Source organism: Rhodnius prolixus, unplaced genomic scaffold (assembly GCF_049639745.1).
Source record: "Rhodnius prolixus isolate KJV_2025 unplaced genomic scaffold, Rpr scaffold_9, whole genome shotgun sequence".
In the NCBI taxonomy this organism is placed as follows: domain Eukaryota; kingdom Metazoa; phylum Arthropoda; class Insecta; order Hemiptera; family Reduviidae; genus Rhodnius; species Rhodnius prolixus.
Window position 1 is genome coordinate 701,242 of NW_027411604.1, and position 18,822 is coordinate 720,063.

The window sequence follows — 18,822 nt, forward strand, 5'->3', positions numbered from 1 at the left end:
TTTCTCTAGTAATTTAAGACCGCATTTAAGATTTAACATTTACAAGATACAAGGACATCTCATTGAAACTCTTACTTAAACTTCTAAATTAAGATTTAAGAGAACTTGTTTTTTTTTTTTTTTAAATATGTTTTCTACCAATGATCTGATCTTCATTTTCCAGAATTTTTCCTTCAGAATTTTTCTTTTTTGTGGGTTCTTTCTTTCTTTGGTTGCCCTTTAAATCTTTGGACATTCTTCCATACTTGTGAAAACAATTTTCTCTTGTCGGCTTTCAAATTTTTTTCAGCGTCTCCAAAAGTAGCATAAAAATTCTTTTAATTATATTTCCTTATAAATAATTTCATTTACCATTTATTCATTCTTACATTAGAGAACATGAAAAGTGCCATTTTTGTATATTTCGCCTGAATAATAATAAAAAGAAACAAATTTGTAACTAAATTATTAAATTTTAAGACTATGCTAAATATAGAGTTAGAATCTTGAGGAATAGAGATGGCAATAGAAAATCATCAATATTGTATGCAACAATTTTGATCTTGCTTTATTCGCTTTATCATCTACTTGACTATGTTTTCGATCTTAAAAACAGCAAACCTTTAATTCTTTCCCATTCAAAATCACTTTTTAGTCCAGCCCAACCATCTGACAGATTTCATTTTGTTTTTTTAAATTTTTTAACCGTAGTTCAATAACACTAACAAAAGCAACCAAAGTTACCTAAGCAATGTATCGTCATCCACTAGAATGACCCATTTAATATTATTTAATTTATATAATATTCTTTTTAAAGATAACTTTAATATTTTCATAGTTTTGGAACAATGCCCCCTTTCGGTATTTTTTATACCAACAGATGTGGTTGGAATGGTTTTATCTGAAATTAAAAGAAATTTATTAAGCAAAAAAAATAATAAATAATAAATTCGTTTAATATCTTTTAAACTTAATAGAAATCTTACTTTTTTTGTCACTGAAAAATTCTATATAAGGAATTTCACGGCCCCAAGTTTTCTGAACTATTGGTATTCTACTGTGATGATATTTATGGCATGTTTTTACAGCAAAAAATACTTCATCTTTCGTCAATCTTTTATTCTGAAATCAAATCAATCAATTAGTCATTCGTGTTTTAATATATTTACAAGTTTTTAAAGCAAAAAAAAAAAGAAAAAACTGAAAAATCGAACTCATTGTCGCTGTTAAAACTACTTTAAGCTTGGATTAACCCAAATTGATTTACTGGTATTGGAATTTGATTTATTATTTTTTTTATAAATATAAAGGAATCAATTCATTATTAATAGCTACGAGGGTCGTTTGAAAACTCCGTGCAAAGTCAGAGAGATAGCACCACTGGCGCGTATCGAGGTTATGTTTAGTTAGTAGCATCTCTTGGAAGAACACACACCAAGTTTCAGCCAGATCGGTCTATTTCTTTGTGTTTGGCATTCGTTTGAATCGAGGAAGTCGAGTGATTTTCAAAAAATGGACGAAAAAGAATTTCGTGTGTTGATTAAACACTACTTTATGAAAGGCAAAACGCCTCAGGAGACCAAAGAGAAGCTTGATAAACATTATGGTGACTCTGCAACTTCGATTAGAACAGTTTATAAGTGGTTTCAAAATTTTCGGAGTGGCCATATGGGCACAAGTGACGCTGAACGTGTTCTGGACGCCCTGTTGAGGTTACTACTCCAGAAATCATTGATAAAATCCATGATATGGTGATGGATGACAGAAGAGTGAAAGGTGTGTGAGATTGCTAGTGCTGTGGGCATCTCGAATGAACGGGTACATAATATTTTGCATCAACATTTGGACATGATCAAAGCTATCCGCAAGATGGGTGCCGCGATTCCTCACACTTTGGCCAAAAACGAAATCGTGTGAAGTGTTGCAAGGACGGTTTGCAGCAGCTGTTCCAGAAGAATTCGCAGGACTTTAAGCGTCGTTTCGTCACTGTGGATGAAACATGGATACATCACTACACTCCTGAGACTAAAGAACAATCTAAACAATGGGTTACCAAGGGGGGAATCTGCGCCAAAAAAAAGGCGAAGACCGTTCCTTCGGCCGGAAAGATTATGGCGACTGTCTTTTGGGATTCGCAAGGAATAATCCTCATCGACTATCTGGAAAAGGGTAAAACTATTACAGGTGCATATTATTCATCGTTATTGGACCGTTTGAAAACCGAGCTGCAAGAAAAACGCCCACGATTGGCCCACAAAAAAAGTCCTTTTCCATCACGACAACGCACCAGCTCACAACTCAGCAGTTGTGGTCGCAAAATTAATGGAAATAGGGTTCCAACTCGTTTCACATCCCCCCCTATTCTCCAGACTTGGCTCCCTCGGACTACTATTTGTTCCCCAATATGAAGAAATGGCTGGCGGGAAAAAGATTTTATTCAAACTAGGAGGTGATTGCAGAAACGAATGGTTATTTTTCATACTTGGACAAATCCTATTATTCGGAAGGGATCAACAAACTAGAGCAGCGTTGGACGAAGTGTATAAGCCTAAAAGGAGACTATGTTGAAAAATAAAAAAGGTTTACCCCAAAAAATTAAGTAGTTTTTATTTTTGCACGGACTTTTCAAACGACCCTCGTACTATACTATACACTCGAATAGTGCTAATTCATAGAGTTGCGTTTGAGATTCGTTTATTCACAAATTAGAGAAATAGTAACTCACAAGGGGAATCGGAGACAAAAGTTTTTAATTTCGAAAATTAAATAATAAATTAAATTAAATACTTTTAATAATAAAAGTATAAAAAGAGAAATTCACGAATCACATAAGAATTGTTTTCAACCATTTTTATAATTAATTCTAATACGTTTACAGCTGTTAAATGTAATTAATTTAATTTTATATGTATAAACTAATTATAAACATAATATATAGTTATTGTAGGTAGATATAATAGTTATAAAAATAATAGTTTATTGGCCCTACAATAGCATTTATCCGTTGCTGCAACCTGGTGACCAATTTTAGAACTAACTAGTACGGTATCGGTTCTAACAATGGCTGAAGGTACCCAATCTATTTACATTTAAATATTTAAAATGAATTTATGGGACATTTTTATTTCTTTTATATTCTGTACAAAATATTATACAACATTATCTATTTCTATTAAGTGAGCAATTTCATGAATTTTATTTAATAATTTTTTCCATTATTTAATTAAATATAAATAAACACTAAAGCGCCATCTTTAGAAATCTTGAAATTGAAATGATTACAAACTTAAGTACTCAATTATTTAAAGATTTTTACTTCTTAAATAATAATAATAATAATAATAATAGATTAAATTCATTAAATAAATACAATTACTTACACATAATTTACTTCTTAACGGATACGAGGCACAGCCGATACCTTTTTTGGCACAGAATAACGTTGGTACATGCAATAATGGATATTTCTGGCCAATGAACATAGCCAGTTCGTGTGAGGCATCTATGGAAAATTCTGATTTACTTTTCATATTTCTTTGTTGCATCAACCTAAAAAGAAAATTATGAAATTAAAAATTATAAATATCATAGTGTTCAAATTTGTGGGGGGGGGGGGGGGGGTTCATTCTTTGCAGGAAGTTGAAATTTGATTCATCGGAAGTAGCTCTTTTGAGATTATCTAAATTTTGTGACGTCAAATATACAGGGTGACCAGAGTTATATGCTCCACCCACTTTTTTTTTTAACGGCGGGAAATTTCGAAAAAATAAAAAACACGTATTTAATCATTTTTAGTCTAGTTTATTTTTAGTGATTGATCTATTTTTTGAAACCCCTGTATCTCGAGATACAGCATCCAACTTTTGTTTTTCAAATGGAACGTTATATTTTTTTTTGCATATTTTTATAGTATTTGAGCTCCTAAAAAAAAACAAAAAAAATTTTTTTGAACTCGTTTAGGTTTTTCAAAAGTTATGGGTATTTTAAAATATGGAAAACAAATTTCAGTTTACTGCCAAAATTACGTTATTTTTTTTAAAGAATCTTTTCAAACTGGGCACCATCAACGGATAGGCAAGCCAAATCTCTAGACTCCCTCGCTTTGCTTGTAGCAGCACTTATGTTGGCGAAGTCAAGATCTAGGCAGGCTAGAGTTATTCGACGTTTCAGATCATCGACTGAAGCCACAGAATTAAGGATACTGTACACTTTATTTTTTAGGTATCCCCACAAAAAAAAAATAGTCCATTGGGGTTAAGTCCGGAGATCGAGGTGGCCATTGGATGGGACAATGAGTCCTTAAGCACTTTTCATGGAAATTTCTGTCCAGTTATCTCGAACCACTCTCGCATTATGTGCCGGGCAACCATTTTGTTGAAAATACATATCTAGCCGACGTTGTAGAGGAACATCTTCAAGCAGAACTGGCAAAATGTCTCTTCAAAAAAAAAGTTGGATACCTTGCACCAGTTAAGTTCTCTCTGTAGAAGTATGGGGGGCCAATAAGTTGATTTCCTAAAACTTCACACCAAACGTTTGTAGAAAAAAACAACCTGAACGTCGAATACTTCTAGCCTGCCTAGATCTTGACTTCGCCACCACAAGTGCTGCTACAAGCAAAGCGTAGGAGTCGAGTTTAGGCTTGCCTATCCGTTGATTGTGCCTGGTTTGAACAGATTCTTTAAAAAAAAATAACGTAATTTTGACAATAAACTGAAATTTGTTTTTCATATTTTAAATTACCACAACTTTTGAAAAACCTAACCGATTTCAAAAAATTTTTTTTTGTTATTTTAGGAGCTCAAATACTATAAAAATATGCAACAAAAAATATAACGTTCCATTTGAAAAACAAAAGTTGGATGCTGTATCTCGAGATACAGGGGTTTCAAAAAAATGGGTCAATCACTGAAAATAAACTAGACTAAAAATGATTAAATACGTGTTTTTTATTTTTTCGAAATTTCCCGCCGTTTAAAAAAAAAGTGGGTGGAGCATATAACTTTGGTCACCCTGTATATATTATTTTTAAATCTTCTTCGTTAAGAATTAGTCCACACTATAAGTGATCATTTGGTGAAAAATACACGGTGAGAGCTTCTCAGCTTGTCGTCACTACGGGTATCCCTGCCTACACTACACGGGCACTACACTATACAAATACTACCAGTTACTCACTGTCAGTACCCAATACTCATAGAAACAGCAAGCTAAAGAGATTCACTGTTCTTGCATACGTAATAAATAACCCCCACACCAAAATTTAGCACGTCATCATTACCACCGGAACTTACTTGTGAGCAGGTTATTTTATTTTATTTTTTTTTTGTAAATCTAGATGTCATTGGTAAAAAAAAAAAACCGTTTTGATGTTACCTGTGTTAAGTTTTTGCCAACACAAACTTTAAAATTGGGCTCCAAGATGGGAGCTGATCGTAACATATCGTTCAAAAACCTGGCTGTGGAAAGTATCGTTGACGGGATAAGGGGGAATTTTTAATTATTACTTCTTTTTTTTAGGAGAGATTTTTTTTTCGAAATAGCTCTTTTTTTTCGTAAACTTGGTATGTATACTAAAAACTTTTTTTCTCTAAAAATTTCATTATTATAGGCACATCTTTTGGTGGCGGTGGTGGTGAGGGGGTATTAGATTAACACCCGCTTACGTTCAGCGTTACGTACGATATTATGCCATCTATATCCTGTAGAGGAAGATTATTTATTTATTTATTTTTTTTAATTGCAAAATAAATAAATAATTTAAAAAAAACACTTTACCTCGACACAAATGTTGATGATATTGCAAAACCAGCACGGAAAAGTGGATATTTAAAGAATTTAGGGTTTTCTGCAAAAGCAAAATGATGTATAATGCTGGGCTCTTCATCGTGTAAACCATATCCTAGCCAAATATTCTGCAAAAATAATTAACAAAATTATAATTAATTAAAACAAAAATATATAGTTTGCAAAATAATCGTGCAAATTTTAATTGGGCATTCAAAAAAAAAAAAAAAAAGTTTTACGTGTAAATTATATCTTCATTTTCTATGAGAAATTTTTTGTATACCTACTCATGTCTACCATCTTGTGGGAGGGGGCGGAGCTAACTTTGTCGAGAAAGGGGGGGTGGAGAAAATTTTATAAGAGTTTTCCTCAGTATATGTGTTTGACAAGAGATATGAAAGACTTAAAAATTTATTACTAAAACTCTCTTGAACGTCAAACACTTTTTAAGGACTTATAAATTTCTTAATCATTTTTCAACTTAGCGGAAACTGTTCATTAATTTTCTCTTACAAGTTTGAAGGAAGTGTTTATTGCAATCGTATTTTTTTTTTTTTTTAAGACTTTTTCGCGCGAGTGTGAAAAAGTAGTTTTATTTAGAAAACATCTTTTCTTTCTCGCTGTGCGCTCCGCTCGCTCTAGGGCTTATAACGGTCCATGAAGGACCCGAGCCCTCAGCCACCACAGCTCTCCACCTATTTCTATATTCCTTGCCGAAGTTCTCCATCTCTGCTGACCAAGGGCCTCCCGAAATCGTCCAAGTACGTCGCTCCTAACCATCCTAGACGAGACCTAAACCCTCGGCCTTTTTCCACCAGGGTGTCCATATTGAGCTTTCCTGGCGGACCTCTCGCCTCCTCCATTCAGGGCAAATGTGCCAGCCATCGTAGTCAACCAGATTTTTATAGTAGCTATCGTACTATATCAGGCTCACCGAACAGTTCAATTTACTAAGTAAAGTAAAAGTAAAGTAATCGCCTATTTTTTCAGGCACCTACCAATTAGGTGTCGTGGACGGAGGCGATTAGCAAACATACTTTACTGTAAATTTCTCATATTAACCATTAAAGGGGGAGCTTTTTAAGGAAGAGAACATTGTAAAGAGCATTAAGCTGGGAAGACTACGCTGTTTGGGGCACCTCTACAGAATGGACCAAGGTAGAGCACCTCGCATCGCCTATGAAGGGCATCCCGGAGGCAGTAGGCCTAGAGGGAGGCCAAGACTGAGATGGTTGAACAAGGTGGAGGAGGACCTCTCCAAGTTAAATGCGGGAGGATGGAGAAGGAAAGCGAGTGATAGAACGGCTTGGAGTGAATTGTTGAAGGAGGCCAAGGCCCTACAAGGGCTGTAGAGCCATGGAGTAAGTAACCATTAAAGGTATAGACTGGGGGAATATAGCCTAGTACCGCAATACATCTTAGCTTTGCGGGTCTAGCCTCTAACCGCTCAGCTACCGTGGCGACTAGCAAACATACTTTACTGCAAAATTCTCATATTAACCATTAAAGGTATAGACCGGGGAATATAGCCTAGTACCGCCATACACATTAGCTTTGCGGGACTCGCCTGTAACCGCTCGGCTACCGTGGCGCCCTCAGTGTGACTACTATAACAGGCTCACCGAACAGTTCAACTCGTCTTCTCCTGATTCGTCCTGATATTTTATAGCCATCTTGCGTCCGTCCTTACAGGTCCAAAAAAAAAATCCTTCTTAATACTTTTCTTTCCCACTTGCACAATCTTAGTTCGTATACTTTGTTTAACTTTCTCGCTGTGTATGTAGTAGTATTGTAACTTGATCGCTGCACTTTCTCCTACTACCTACTTCCTTTTCTTTTTCTCGCGGAAGTACAGTTCTAATAGACTCAATCCTAAGAACCTGTTAGTAAGCTACATCAATGTTATAGCCTACTAGAATATCAAATTTAAGGACTTAGATTCTAAAATTTAAGTACCTACTTAGGCGCGCACATACATAAATTTTAAAAAAAGTAACAGTCCCCCTCACCTTTTCAGCATTGTATACATCTAAGCCACTAGTAAGTTGTGTTAAGTTAACATAAGTTAGATCTTCACAAAAATACATCCAGCTGCTATTTTTCCCATGTAATTTAGCTAATCTAAAAGTAAAAATACATAATTAAGTGAAAAACAAAAAAATTAAATACTATTTTGCGAATTACTATTCAATATTTACTAATAATGTATATTCGATTGGGATTACTAGCCTATACTACGTAGTTACTCTCGGCTAGAGTTTTGATAATGGAATAAAACTCATTTGTGTTGATAATCAGGAGATCAGCAATTGTATCAGCTGGTCTAACACAGGCTGTATGATGCACAGCAAACGTTGCATTACTATACAATAGGAGTCAGTACTGACGCTACACTACACTACAGCACTGAGTGACTCCATAGTACTGACGCACTATCCCATATTATGCAATTTACTAAGTTCGGGCGAGGATACTATTTGCCGTCATGCATATTGGATACTTACCTAGGTAATATCGGAATCACAGTCCAGGCTCCTATATAATTTAAATCATTTGGCACTATATATATCATAGGTGTACTCTGTAAAAGACAAAAAAAAAGCGAATCAATTAGCAAGAGACTATTTTTTAATCCTAGTGAAACCTAGGTAGTTTTCTATTAAGAGAAATACAGATGGGTTGAGAACTCCTGAGGAAACTAAAGCTAGAATATCTCTGGTTTAGGGATGAAGGGTTCTAGACTTCGTGGTGCTCTAAACTCAGGACTGTTTTAGTACTCATTATTAGCTTGACTAGAGCTGCTGCGAGAGAGGAGAGAATTGTGGTTAACGAGCGGGTGGAGATGCTGTTCGGGTGCAGGATATGTGTCGCGATAGATGATTTTTAGGTTTCAAAGAGTAGAGACACTCCTATCTAGGGATAACGAAGTGATCCTAGAAATCAAAAGGAGATTGATGCTGGTTGATAGATGCTATTTTGGGCTTAATCGGCAATGTAAACTGGTAACCTGGGTTACAAAAGTATTCTTATATAAAACTCTAATCCGTACAGTCCTTTACATATGGACCCGAGACGCGCGAGACATTTACCAAATCCGATGAGAAAGCTCTGTTAGCCTTACGAGAGTAAAGATAAGATTCTAATAGGGCCTCCCTTAAGACCTACACCACTGCGGCCCCTATTGTGGCACCTCCACTCTAGAGCTCGCCCTCCAGAGCCCGTCCGTTTAACCAGAGACTCTTAATTCTTAGAGAGCGACTCTTGGGGTAAAGCTCCACAGGCCTTGGTTTTTCTCTCCCCGAGAAGGAACATCCTTAGCGCTGTTAGCCTTTGGAGAGTAAAATTCTTCGTAGAATTCTCGGTCCATGAAAAGAAGGTACAACCTGGCGATGGTGGACAAGTCGGGAGGTGATGCAAGACTGTACCAGGCACCAAACGTCACGAGAATAATTACTCTGGGTGAGGTTGAGATGGGCAGGACATGTTGTTCTTAGGATGGACAGTTCCAAAAATCCTCTACTCCAAAAAATTTATGGAGGAGAGGCTGGACCGTGTGAAAAGAGAGGGGAACGTCCTAGGCTACCTTGGATTGATGGTGTAAGAGCAGATGCTTGGCCACAGGAATTGGTGGAAGTCTGCCACAATGAATCGAGAGGACTGGCAGAAGAACATAGAGGAGGCCAAGGCTCTCATTGGTGGGCTCTGTAGCGCCAGTTGATGATGATGATTTAGAACTCAAATTTTTTGATAATTAGACAATATCGAGTCACTTCCTGTTAGCTAGAGTAAAAAACTACCTGAATAGCGGAAGCTTGCTCTGTAATATTTTCTTTTAATCGGTTAGCTATCTGAGAATGGTAGCCATTGTCTTGACTTAATATCACAATTACTATTTGCCCTGCATCTGCAACAAAACAAACCAAAAAAATGTTTAAAAATTTAACTTGATCACAATAATTTCCTGTATAGCTTGAAAGAGGAAGTTAATAATGTAACCAACTAGATGATAACAAATAGAGCTAGTGAAGTAAATAGGACGTAAAATGGATACAGAGATGCTGTATCTACAACTATGATTGTCATCCTGTCCGTCTCCACTACAAGTAAGACTACCTGGTAAAATAATGTATTCCGGTAACGTTCGTTAATCCATGTCAGATAGATGTGGCACTGCCACTCTGGTTTTACTTGGGCTAACTTTATTACTTTGTATGCACGTGTGTGTAAGTATGGTGGTGGAGGAGGAGGTGGTGGTAGTAAGTGTAGAAGTCTACTACCTGTACCCGGTTCGAGCGCCACTACTTCCTGCGCCCCCCCCCCTACCTATCTCACTACGCTCACCGATAGTTCACAACTCCTCTCAGTGCAGCTCCAACTTCATTCCCCCCGTTAGAAGCCTCTTCTCACACTATTTCCTGTCGTCTCCGGGCGATCTACTGTATACGGTACCGACACTAACAACTAATCGTGTCTAACATATCAATTAACCTTCTTTTTGGGGGCCGGGGCCCACCCTGTTCTATTCACTTAAATCGTCCAGTTAACTCCATTCAACTTTCTGGTATTTAATGGCTTCTTCCTCTGACCTAAATGTCTCGTTTCTAACTTACATGACCAGAATACTTGTCACCCCCAAAGTACACGTATTTCTTCCCCTCTTAATGAGTAATCGTTATGTCTTAGACTCAGGATGCACAAGTTTTAAGAACCAGTGGGTTGAGCAGTGTACTAAACATATGGTGCTTTATTTTTACCATTCCATTGTTCTTAAGAAGCCCTTTCCAACCGTATACGATCTCTGTATTTGGTTTTGGCTTTTCGACGCGTATAGGCCGACATTATATATTTTTGATAATATTTGTTTTATTCTAACATCTTTATTTTATTCACTGTCACTATTTTACACTAATGTTTTATATACAATCGATAGATTGTGACGACAGCTGACGATTAAAACTTAAACGAACATCGTAGCTTCTCCGAGTCAAAAGTTATACTAATTGAAAAATCTCGATACGCAGCAAAATGATCTCAAAATGGCGGCGCTTCCCCCTCGCTTATCGTAATGAATTCTTTGATCCTTTAGCTATCCAGTGTGGTCTAATTTAATTTTGGATATAGACGATAGAAACTATAATGCCAAACTGTATCCCCCGATTTTGTTATCATTAGGTTTTTTGCACTGCTTCCATATGATAGCAAATTTAAAGACGTATTCACGTCAAAAAAAAAAGAAGGCTGCAATTTAGTACTTCCGGTAGACTGTTTTTTTTTTCCAAAACTAATCGATGATGATATCGATTCCAAATATCAAATTCTGATCTTTACCGTCAGTTAAATAGCCAGAAAATTTGAGGAAATGTTATTATGTTCGTATTTGTATGTTAGTACGTGTTTCCGTCCCCATCCCCTAATTTGGTAGATGGACGTTACGCTCAAGAACGTTATGATAATAATCACAATAAAGGGGCGAAGAAAGGAAAAAAAAAAACATTTTCTCCATAAGAAAAACTACTTTTCTCTTTGAATATCTCAATTTCCTTTCCCCCACCCATTTATATAAAAGTTTGGGAAAACATTCCCCCCCCCCAAGAGGAGATGGTAACTGTTGGCGCAGATAGGGTGATAGGAGACAATGTGTGTGTGCTCAGGGGCGACAGACAAGTGTAACCCATGGGTACAGTAAGGGGACAGCTATAAAAAAAAACAGTGACTGGAATTGGTTGTTGCAGTACTTGTATGGACGTAAAACTGGGTAGAGTATATATATATACATGCTAGGGTCCATGGGTTCACATAATCATAAACCTCTTGGGCTACAAGGTGTGCCCTTCCAACTCTGTGGACCCTTCCAATTCCACCAAAACATGGGCCCTTTCACAGCCTACACTAACCCACTAACATCTTTTCACACAAGCTTTTCCAAGATAATCTGTTGGAAAACCAAAAAAAAAATCCAACAAATATTTTGGGGCCCCCCAATTATTTCTAGCATAATTATAAAATTTAAAATTTTTTATTTTAAAAAACTAGGCCAGGGGTCGGCTCTCCCGCGGCTCTTTTATCCAAATTCTATGGCTCTTCAGCCTGTACAAAATAAATTTTATATTTCAATTTTATTGAAACAAATGAAAATTTCATTTATTAAAGTGAAGATATTTTTTCAAAAAGAATTTTAAATGTGATTGGTTTGAAATTGAATATAATTATATTAAAATACATTACGTAATATATAGGACTGCCGCCATTTTCATTCAAACACAGGTTTAGTTATTATTTATTTGTTTATTTACTTTGCAATATGTGAAAATAAATATATAAAACATTTAAATGTTATTGAATTTCATAAAATAATAAATTGTGAATACAAATGATCTACAGAGTTGTTTACACTACCATCCTTGCGGCTCTTGGTGAGATTTATTAAAATTATTTAAGGAGAAAATGGCTCTCTACTTAAAATAGTTTGCCGACCCCTGAACTAGGCGCTTCCTACAAATTTTTATGTCAAACTTCCATTTACACAAATTATTGCAAAATGCAACCCACCCAAGTAAGGTTGGTTTGCATAACCTTTTGGTATTTATTTCTATGATAAAAACTAAAATACTATACAGGGTGTTCCATTTTTAAGACGGCTCAAATGCATTTCATGCTTTAAACGATTAATCTGAGCGAAAAATGGTAGAGGAAAAATTTGTTGCCCGTCACCTCTAGTTTCAGAATATGTGACTTGATTTTAGATTCCTGCCCGCATACTCGGCTGACGCTCGACCAAAAGTAAAGGGTTTGCAGTTGACCCCCATTTTCATATACACAGTTTTAAAGAGTATAAAAAGTTATGAAAGAAACCGGAAACCGCAATTCGATATTTTCAAAATTAAAGGTGCTAGGCCATTTCAAAATCTGGTATTTATTAATCATATTTCAATTTTTTTAACTTGTTATCAAAGAGAAAGAAGAGCACGCGATAGGTCATTTTGATGTATTTTTTCATCCCCTTTCTACTAAAAATATTGCCAAGGCAGTAAAGCTAGTATTTTTCTTAATATCGGGAAATAAGTAGTTTTCCGAGTGATTTTTCTAAGAAAAATCAAATGTTAAGAGCTTTAGATGTTCTCAAGCATACACAAAATGGCTAAAAATTAATTTTACATCTGTTACAAACAAGAAGGTTTAATAATTATTTGGTAATTTTGGGAGAGTTGCGTTTAATTACCAAAAAAAATGGAAACCTCCTGCCACATATTTAAGTGATCAATATCTTTCATGTAAAGGATCAAACTTATTCCTTAATTTATCAAATAATGCACTTTACTCAACTTGTGAAGCATGTACTGTGCCTTCAAAGGTGCCTCCTCAGACACAGAGAGCAGTTGATAACCTCCTGGCTAACCTGGCTTGCGAGTCTGAGGAGGCACCTTTCAAGACACAGTTCATGCTGCAAAAGTGCATTATTTGATAAATTAAGGAATAAGATTGATCCATTACATGATAGATATTGATCACTTAAATATGTGGCAGGAGGTTTCCAATTTTTTTGGTAATTAAACGCCACTCTCCCAAAATTACCAAATAATTAATTAAACCTTCTTGTTTGTAACAGATGTAAAATTAATTTTTAGCCATTTTGTTGTGTATGCTTGAGAACATCTAAAGCTCTTAACATTTGATTTTTCTTAGAAAAATCACTCGGAAAACTACTTATTTCCCGATATTAAGAAAAATACTAGCTTCACTGCCTTGGCAATATTTTTAGTAGAAAGGGGATGTGAAAAAATACATAAAAATGATCTATCGCGTGCTCTTCTTTCTCTTTGATAACAAGTTAAAAAAATTGAAATATGATTAAAAATACCAGATTTTGAAATGGCCTAGCACCTTTAATTTTAAAGATATCGAATTGCGGTTTCCGGTTTCTTTCAATACTTTTTATACTCTTTAAAGGCATGTATACGGAAATGGGGGTCAACTGCGAACCCTTTACTTTTGGTCGCGCGTCAGCCGCGTATGCGGGCAGGAATCTAAAATTAAGTCACATATTCTGAAACTAGAGGTGACGAGCAACAAATTTTTCCTCTACCATTTTTTGCTCAGATTAACCGTTTAAGCATGAAATGCATTTGAGCCGTCTTAAAATGAACACCCTGTATATTTCGACGTATTCTACATTTTGGCCCACCTGTTAGATGTACATATTAAAATAAAGCCAATGTTTTATTTTTTTTATTTATTATTTATTTTTTAAAAAACTAGGCGCTTCTACAAGTTTTTATGTCAAATTTCCATTACTTTAATAATAATTGCCATCTGAAAAATATAAATATCTTTATCTATTTTATTTTACATATACACATACAAGTATGTATATTAACATTCAGAGTAATCCATCTAGGGATAAATTAATTTAAAAATATCCATAATTATATTTTATTATATTATACAGGGTGTCCCAAGGTATATGGATGCAGGTGTCCCAAGCTATATGGATAACGATTTTTTCTCGGAAACTAAGATAGCTAGAAAAAAACTAAAAAATACGTGTTCCCTTAGTTTTTTGTTAGAAATCCAAATTTAATTTGTAAATTTTTTTCGGTGCTTCCAGAAGCGAGATACAGACATCAACTTCATTTTTTCAAATGGGAAGGTGTGTTTTTTATTTCAGAAATGGATTCCTCTATTTTTTTTAAAGAAAAATTTACTCGAACGGTTTTTTTCTGTGAGCGATATTTTAGAAGTTATGAATGAAAACATGATTCTTATATTATAAGGATATATTATAAAGGAGAAAAACCAAAATGATAATATTATAACGGTTTTTCGATTGAATAAGAAGAAAAGTACTATTTTATTATAAATTTTACTCCTCATTAATATTAAAGATCATGCTCGAACTGGCCTCCACCATTAGAGATGCATAGACATGCACTTTCCTGCCCCTTACTGCCAAAGAAATAGATTCGGCTTTAACCGAGTTACAGGCATCTATTGATCTTTGCTTTAGTTCATCTACAGATGCAATCCCGGCTTGATTCTGATACACCTAGATCTAAATCTAAAAATGCTTTTAGGTAAGCAGAAATAAGGAAAGAAAGAGAAAAAGTTATAAATAATCACCTTGTTTTTCAGGTATCCCTAAAGGAAATAGTCCATAGGTATCATATCCGGTGAACGAGGTGGCCACTGAATCGCCCCCCCGTGTCGATATGACACCAACAGGCATGTAAAGAGATATCTCGATAGGCAATTTGATGGGCATGTTATATCGAAACGGGGGGCGATTTACTTTTTAGTTTGTTTTTTTTTTCTAGCTATCTTAGTTTCCGAGAAAAAGTCGTTATCCATATAGCTTAGGACACCCTGTATATTTACGTAAATATAATGACACCTTAAAAAATACAAAAAATTTTTTAACTTAATAATGATGTTGAAGAAAAATTAGATTAAGGTGGAAAAATTGAAGCAGTTGTTAAACCTACTTAGAAATATAATTAGTATGGGAAATTTGTTTAGAAAATTTTTCTTCCTCTCAGAGGAAAATAGAAAAACATGAAATTGGAGTGGTAGATTTTGGAAAATACTGTTTTTATTTTTATTATTATTAACAACCTAACCTTGTTTTTCTTCAATTAGAAATTAATTAACATCTGTAAAGAAAAAGTGAAAAATAAAATTATAGACGTAATAAGGTGAGAGAGTCTCATCAAAATTTTGACATCATCTGGCATGAACCCTTTTATGTTTTCTTTAAAACTTAGCATTTATACTTAATTTGGCACTTTTCGTAATTAATTTTTCTTAAAACTTCTATTTGCCGGCCCCCCACAAAAAAGGTAAAAATTATGAGAAAAGTGGCCCTTTTCTCGTAAACTAATTTCCTTAAGATGGGACCGAAGGACGTACAGGAAGTTGAAATAATATCTGTGTTTCTTGTTAAGATTTGTGATAATGTCCTACCCAAGCTTTCCCTGACCGTTGTAACCGACAAAACGTTTAGCGTGTAAATCGCTAAATATAAATGTACAGGAAATACGAGGTAAGGCTATTAAATAACAAGACTGATGCTGCTACAGAAGAACTATGCATGCGCCAAATCTAATGACCGACAGCTGTGCAGGAGTAAAGCCTTCTCTTTTTCAGATTGCAGCGTCTCACGTGTTTGTAGAGAAATCTTGTCTGACCGGAACCTGACGTGTTTGTGTAAGAGGTGTTAGTTTCGTATTGCCCAAAAACATGATACTTACACATGTAGTAGAGCAACGAATTGTTGTGAAATTTCTCATGAAAACTGGGTAAAACCGCTACTGAAACTTGATCTTTTATTAAAAGAAGTTTATGGCGATGAATGTTGTATCACGTGCTCAAGTTTTTTTTGAGTAGTTCAAGCGTTTCCAATATGGCCTAGAGAAGACGTCGGAGATGATGACCAGGCCCAGGTCACCCTTCCACGTCCAAAACGGACGTGAAAATATGGATTATAATTAATCAGCATTACTACCGTTAGGTACTTTCTCAACTCCGGTGAAAGAGTAAGGAAAAAAACGACCCGATTTTTTTTGGAAGAACAAGTCATCATGGGGGTTCTCCATCAAGACAACCGCGGCGCCGGCTCACACTGCATTGTCTGTCCAAGACGACGTTTCTAGCCAAGTCAACAACATCCCAGTTTTAGGCCATCCGCCTTTTATTCGCCTGACCTGGCCTCCCATGTGACTTTAGATCTGTTCCCCAAAGTCAAATCTACATTTAATGGAACACGATTTCAGCAGTCCGTTGAAGATGTGAGAAAGAAAAAGCGGCACGCGTCATGCAGGAGCTCCTACAGAAAAAGACTTCCAGCACTGTTTCGGAACAATGGTAAATTCGCATGGAGCGTTGTAGGGATAGGAGAGGGGTGTATATTGAAGGTGATAATTACTAAATATGTATAAATTTAGAATAAAATGTTTTGTAGCAATAGTCTCGTTATTTAATAGCCACACCTCGTACAGTCATTTCAAAATTTGTTAACCAAAAACAATGGCTAACTGTGCCCATAAATGAACTTATTTAAATAATAAAATATTTACGGTTAAACTCAGATATGTAAATTGGTTCATCAATTTTTTATGTACAATTAGTTATTAAGAGAGTTTAATTCCAATAATGGTGTAGTAAGAGAGATATTTGCTTCGGTGATTTATGCAAATGGATTTAGATTAGTTAGTTATGATTGGTTTGAAAAGGTCGCCCCGCAGAGTAAAGGGGGAAATAACGCGGGAGTTTGGGAAGATTAGGATAAGAGAGCGCGCGGAGGGAGGACTTGAAGCCTCTCTCCCTCTCGATCTGACAGGAACTACCCCCCTTCTCCTGGCACTTCCCACTCCAGCGGGTAACTGGAGAATCCAAGCCTCCGCCCCGAAACACACACTTTGCTGCCATGAATTAGAGAGAGCCCAAGACTGAGTTGATCGTATCTGACTTAGCGCAAATTAACCTCTAAGGTCAAAGCTGTCATTCCTTAACCAGTAATTCCCTTCCTTCGCTGCATCCCCTTCCCCAATGTAAAACCAGGGACATTCACTCTCAATTTAATATTACTCTGGGGTTAGTGTGCGTTTGCAAGAAAGAGTATTCTGTTCAATGCGCATGCTCAGTAAATTCTCATTGGTTAAATATTCAAAACCATTTCCTCACTTAAACGGAAACTACGTATCCCTTCCTATTTACAAGCTATTACCATTTCCTCCCTTATCTATCTCTCTCTACCCGTCACCATGTCCGTCTCACTTGCACCGCTAAGTCCCTCTAAAATCATCAACAACAAAAGAAGCCACTAAAACTGGAACTTTGGTTGTAGGTGCATCAAGGTTCAAGCTTTTACCGTCGTTTCTCTAGGACAGGGATGGCAAACCTTTTTGAGACGTGGATCAAATTTTGTTCATTTTTTTTTTAGCACTAGCTCTTGGGACACTAATGCCCATTTGCACAAGAGTTAAGTTTAAAAACTTTTAAACTGAATATTTTCAAAACTAAACTAATCTTTAAAATTCAGTTGGCTTAACGAGTAAAGCGGGACGAAACAAGTGGCTATGGAAGTCTCTTTTTCACAAACATAACTGAACAAAAGTGTGTTTTATCTGAAGAAAAATCTAAATATGGTTATTTGGCTTTGGGTTGTCGATTTTTTTTTAACAAACAAAATATGAGTAAAATTATACATTTTATTTGATATTTTGTAAACACTTTTGCTTTATTTCAAATACTACAGAAGCATTTATCGTCATTTGAGTTTTAGAACTGTAATGATCAAACTAAAGGTTATAGATAGCATTTAAATTGCTTTTGTGTCAATATGCGTAATTGAAAAAAAAATACAGATAGAATATAAATTATCCACAACAATTAGAAAATCTAAATCAACCCGCTTAAACAAACAAATGGTTGCCTAACAATTGTGTGGGTCAGTGAAAAAGCTTGCGCGGGTCAGTGCCTGTGACCCGCGGGTCATAGGTTCGCCATCAATGTTCTAGATCCTAGGTTAGGACAGATGAAATTTTTGATTCTCCACCTGGAAATCTATCTCCATCCTCCTTTCACCTAAGTAAAAAATTACAAACATCCTGACAAGTACAACACCCCAGCAATTACATAGATCCTTAATAAGTGATTACACACCAATAAAAAAAACTACTAACGTCTCTGACATGTAAATTAGTCTTGACAGTAAAAGATTTAGTGCAAAAGTGCAGTAATGCATCCTGGCAGTTTTCACCGGAAATGACATTCTTGAGGCCCTAAAAGGAAGCAGCATCCTAAGAGGCTTATTGTAGCATACCTTGACAAAAACAATAACTAGTAATACAAGTCTCCCCCCATTTCTTACTGATAACAACAGTAATCTTTTACGACATTATCTCTTTTACTGAAATCAAGGCCAGGAGTGCCACTTCCTGTATGAAATGCTAAGTTTCAAGGAAATTTAATGACGTCAAATTGCAGTAAGAGAAAAGTCGTGTGAGTGTTCACACCAAATTTTTCCCCTCAATATTGAAATCATTTACTACTTAACCAGTT

General features: G+C 35.7%; 1 protein-coding gene and 1 long non-coding RNA gene across 5 annotated transcripts in view; one reads left to right on the plus strand and one right to left on the minus strand.

Moving 5' to 3' along the window:
* LOC141454420 (beta-1,3-glucosyltransferase) overlaps positions 1 to 18,822 on the minus strand; it is a 136,213-nt gene that overhangs the window by 2,248 nt on the left and 115,143 nt on the right. For all 4 annotated transcript variants that reach the window (XM_074128638.1, XM_074128641.1, XM_074128640.1 and 1 more), the window contains 7 exons: positions 9,564 to 9,670; positions 8,271 to 8,347; positions 7,776 to 7,887; positions 5,758 to 5,894; positions 3,360 to 3,528; positions 966 to 1,101; positions 724 to 880 (listed from right to left, as the gene is read on the minus strand). In XM_074128638.1, coding sequence (XP_073984739.1) covers positions 724 to 880; positions 966 to 1,101; positions 3,360 to 3,528; positions 5,758 to 5,894; positions 7,776 to 7,887; positions 8,271 to 8,347; positions 9,564 to 9,670 — 895 coding nt within the window. The remainder of the gene's footprint in view (positions 1 to 723; positions 881 to 965; positions 1,102 to 3,359; positions 3,529 to 5,757; positions 5,895 to 7,775; positions 7,888 to 8,270; positions 8,348 to 9,563; positions 9,671 to 18,822) is intronic.
* Positions 1 to 18,822, plus strand: part of LOC141454427 (uncharacterized) — a 131,722-nt gene that overhangs the window by 468 nt on the left and 112,432 nt on the right. The gene's annotated exons all lie outside the window — the stretch shown is intronic.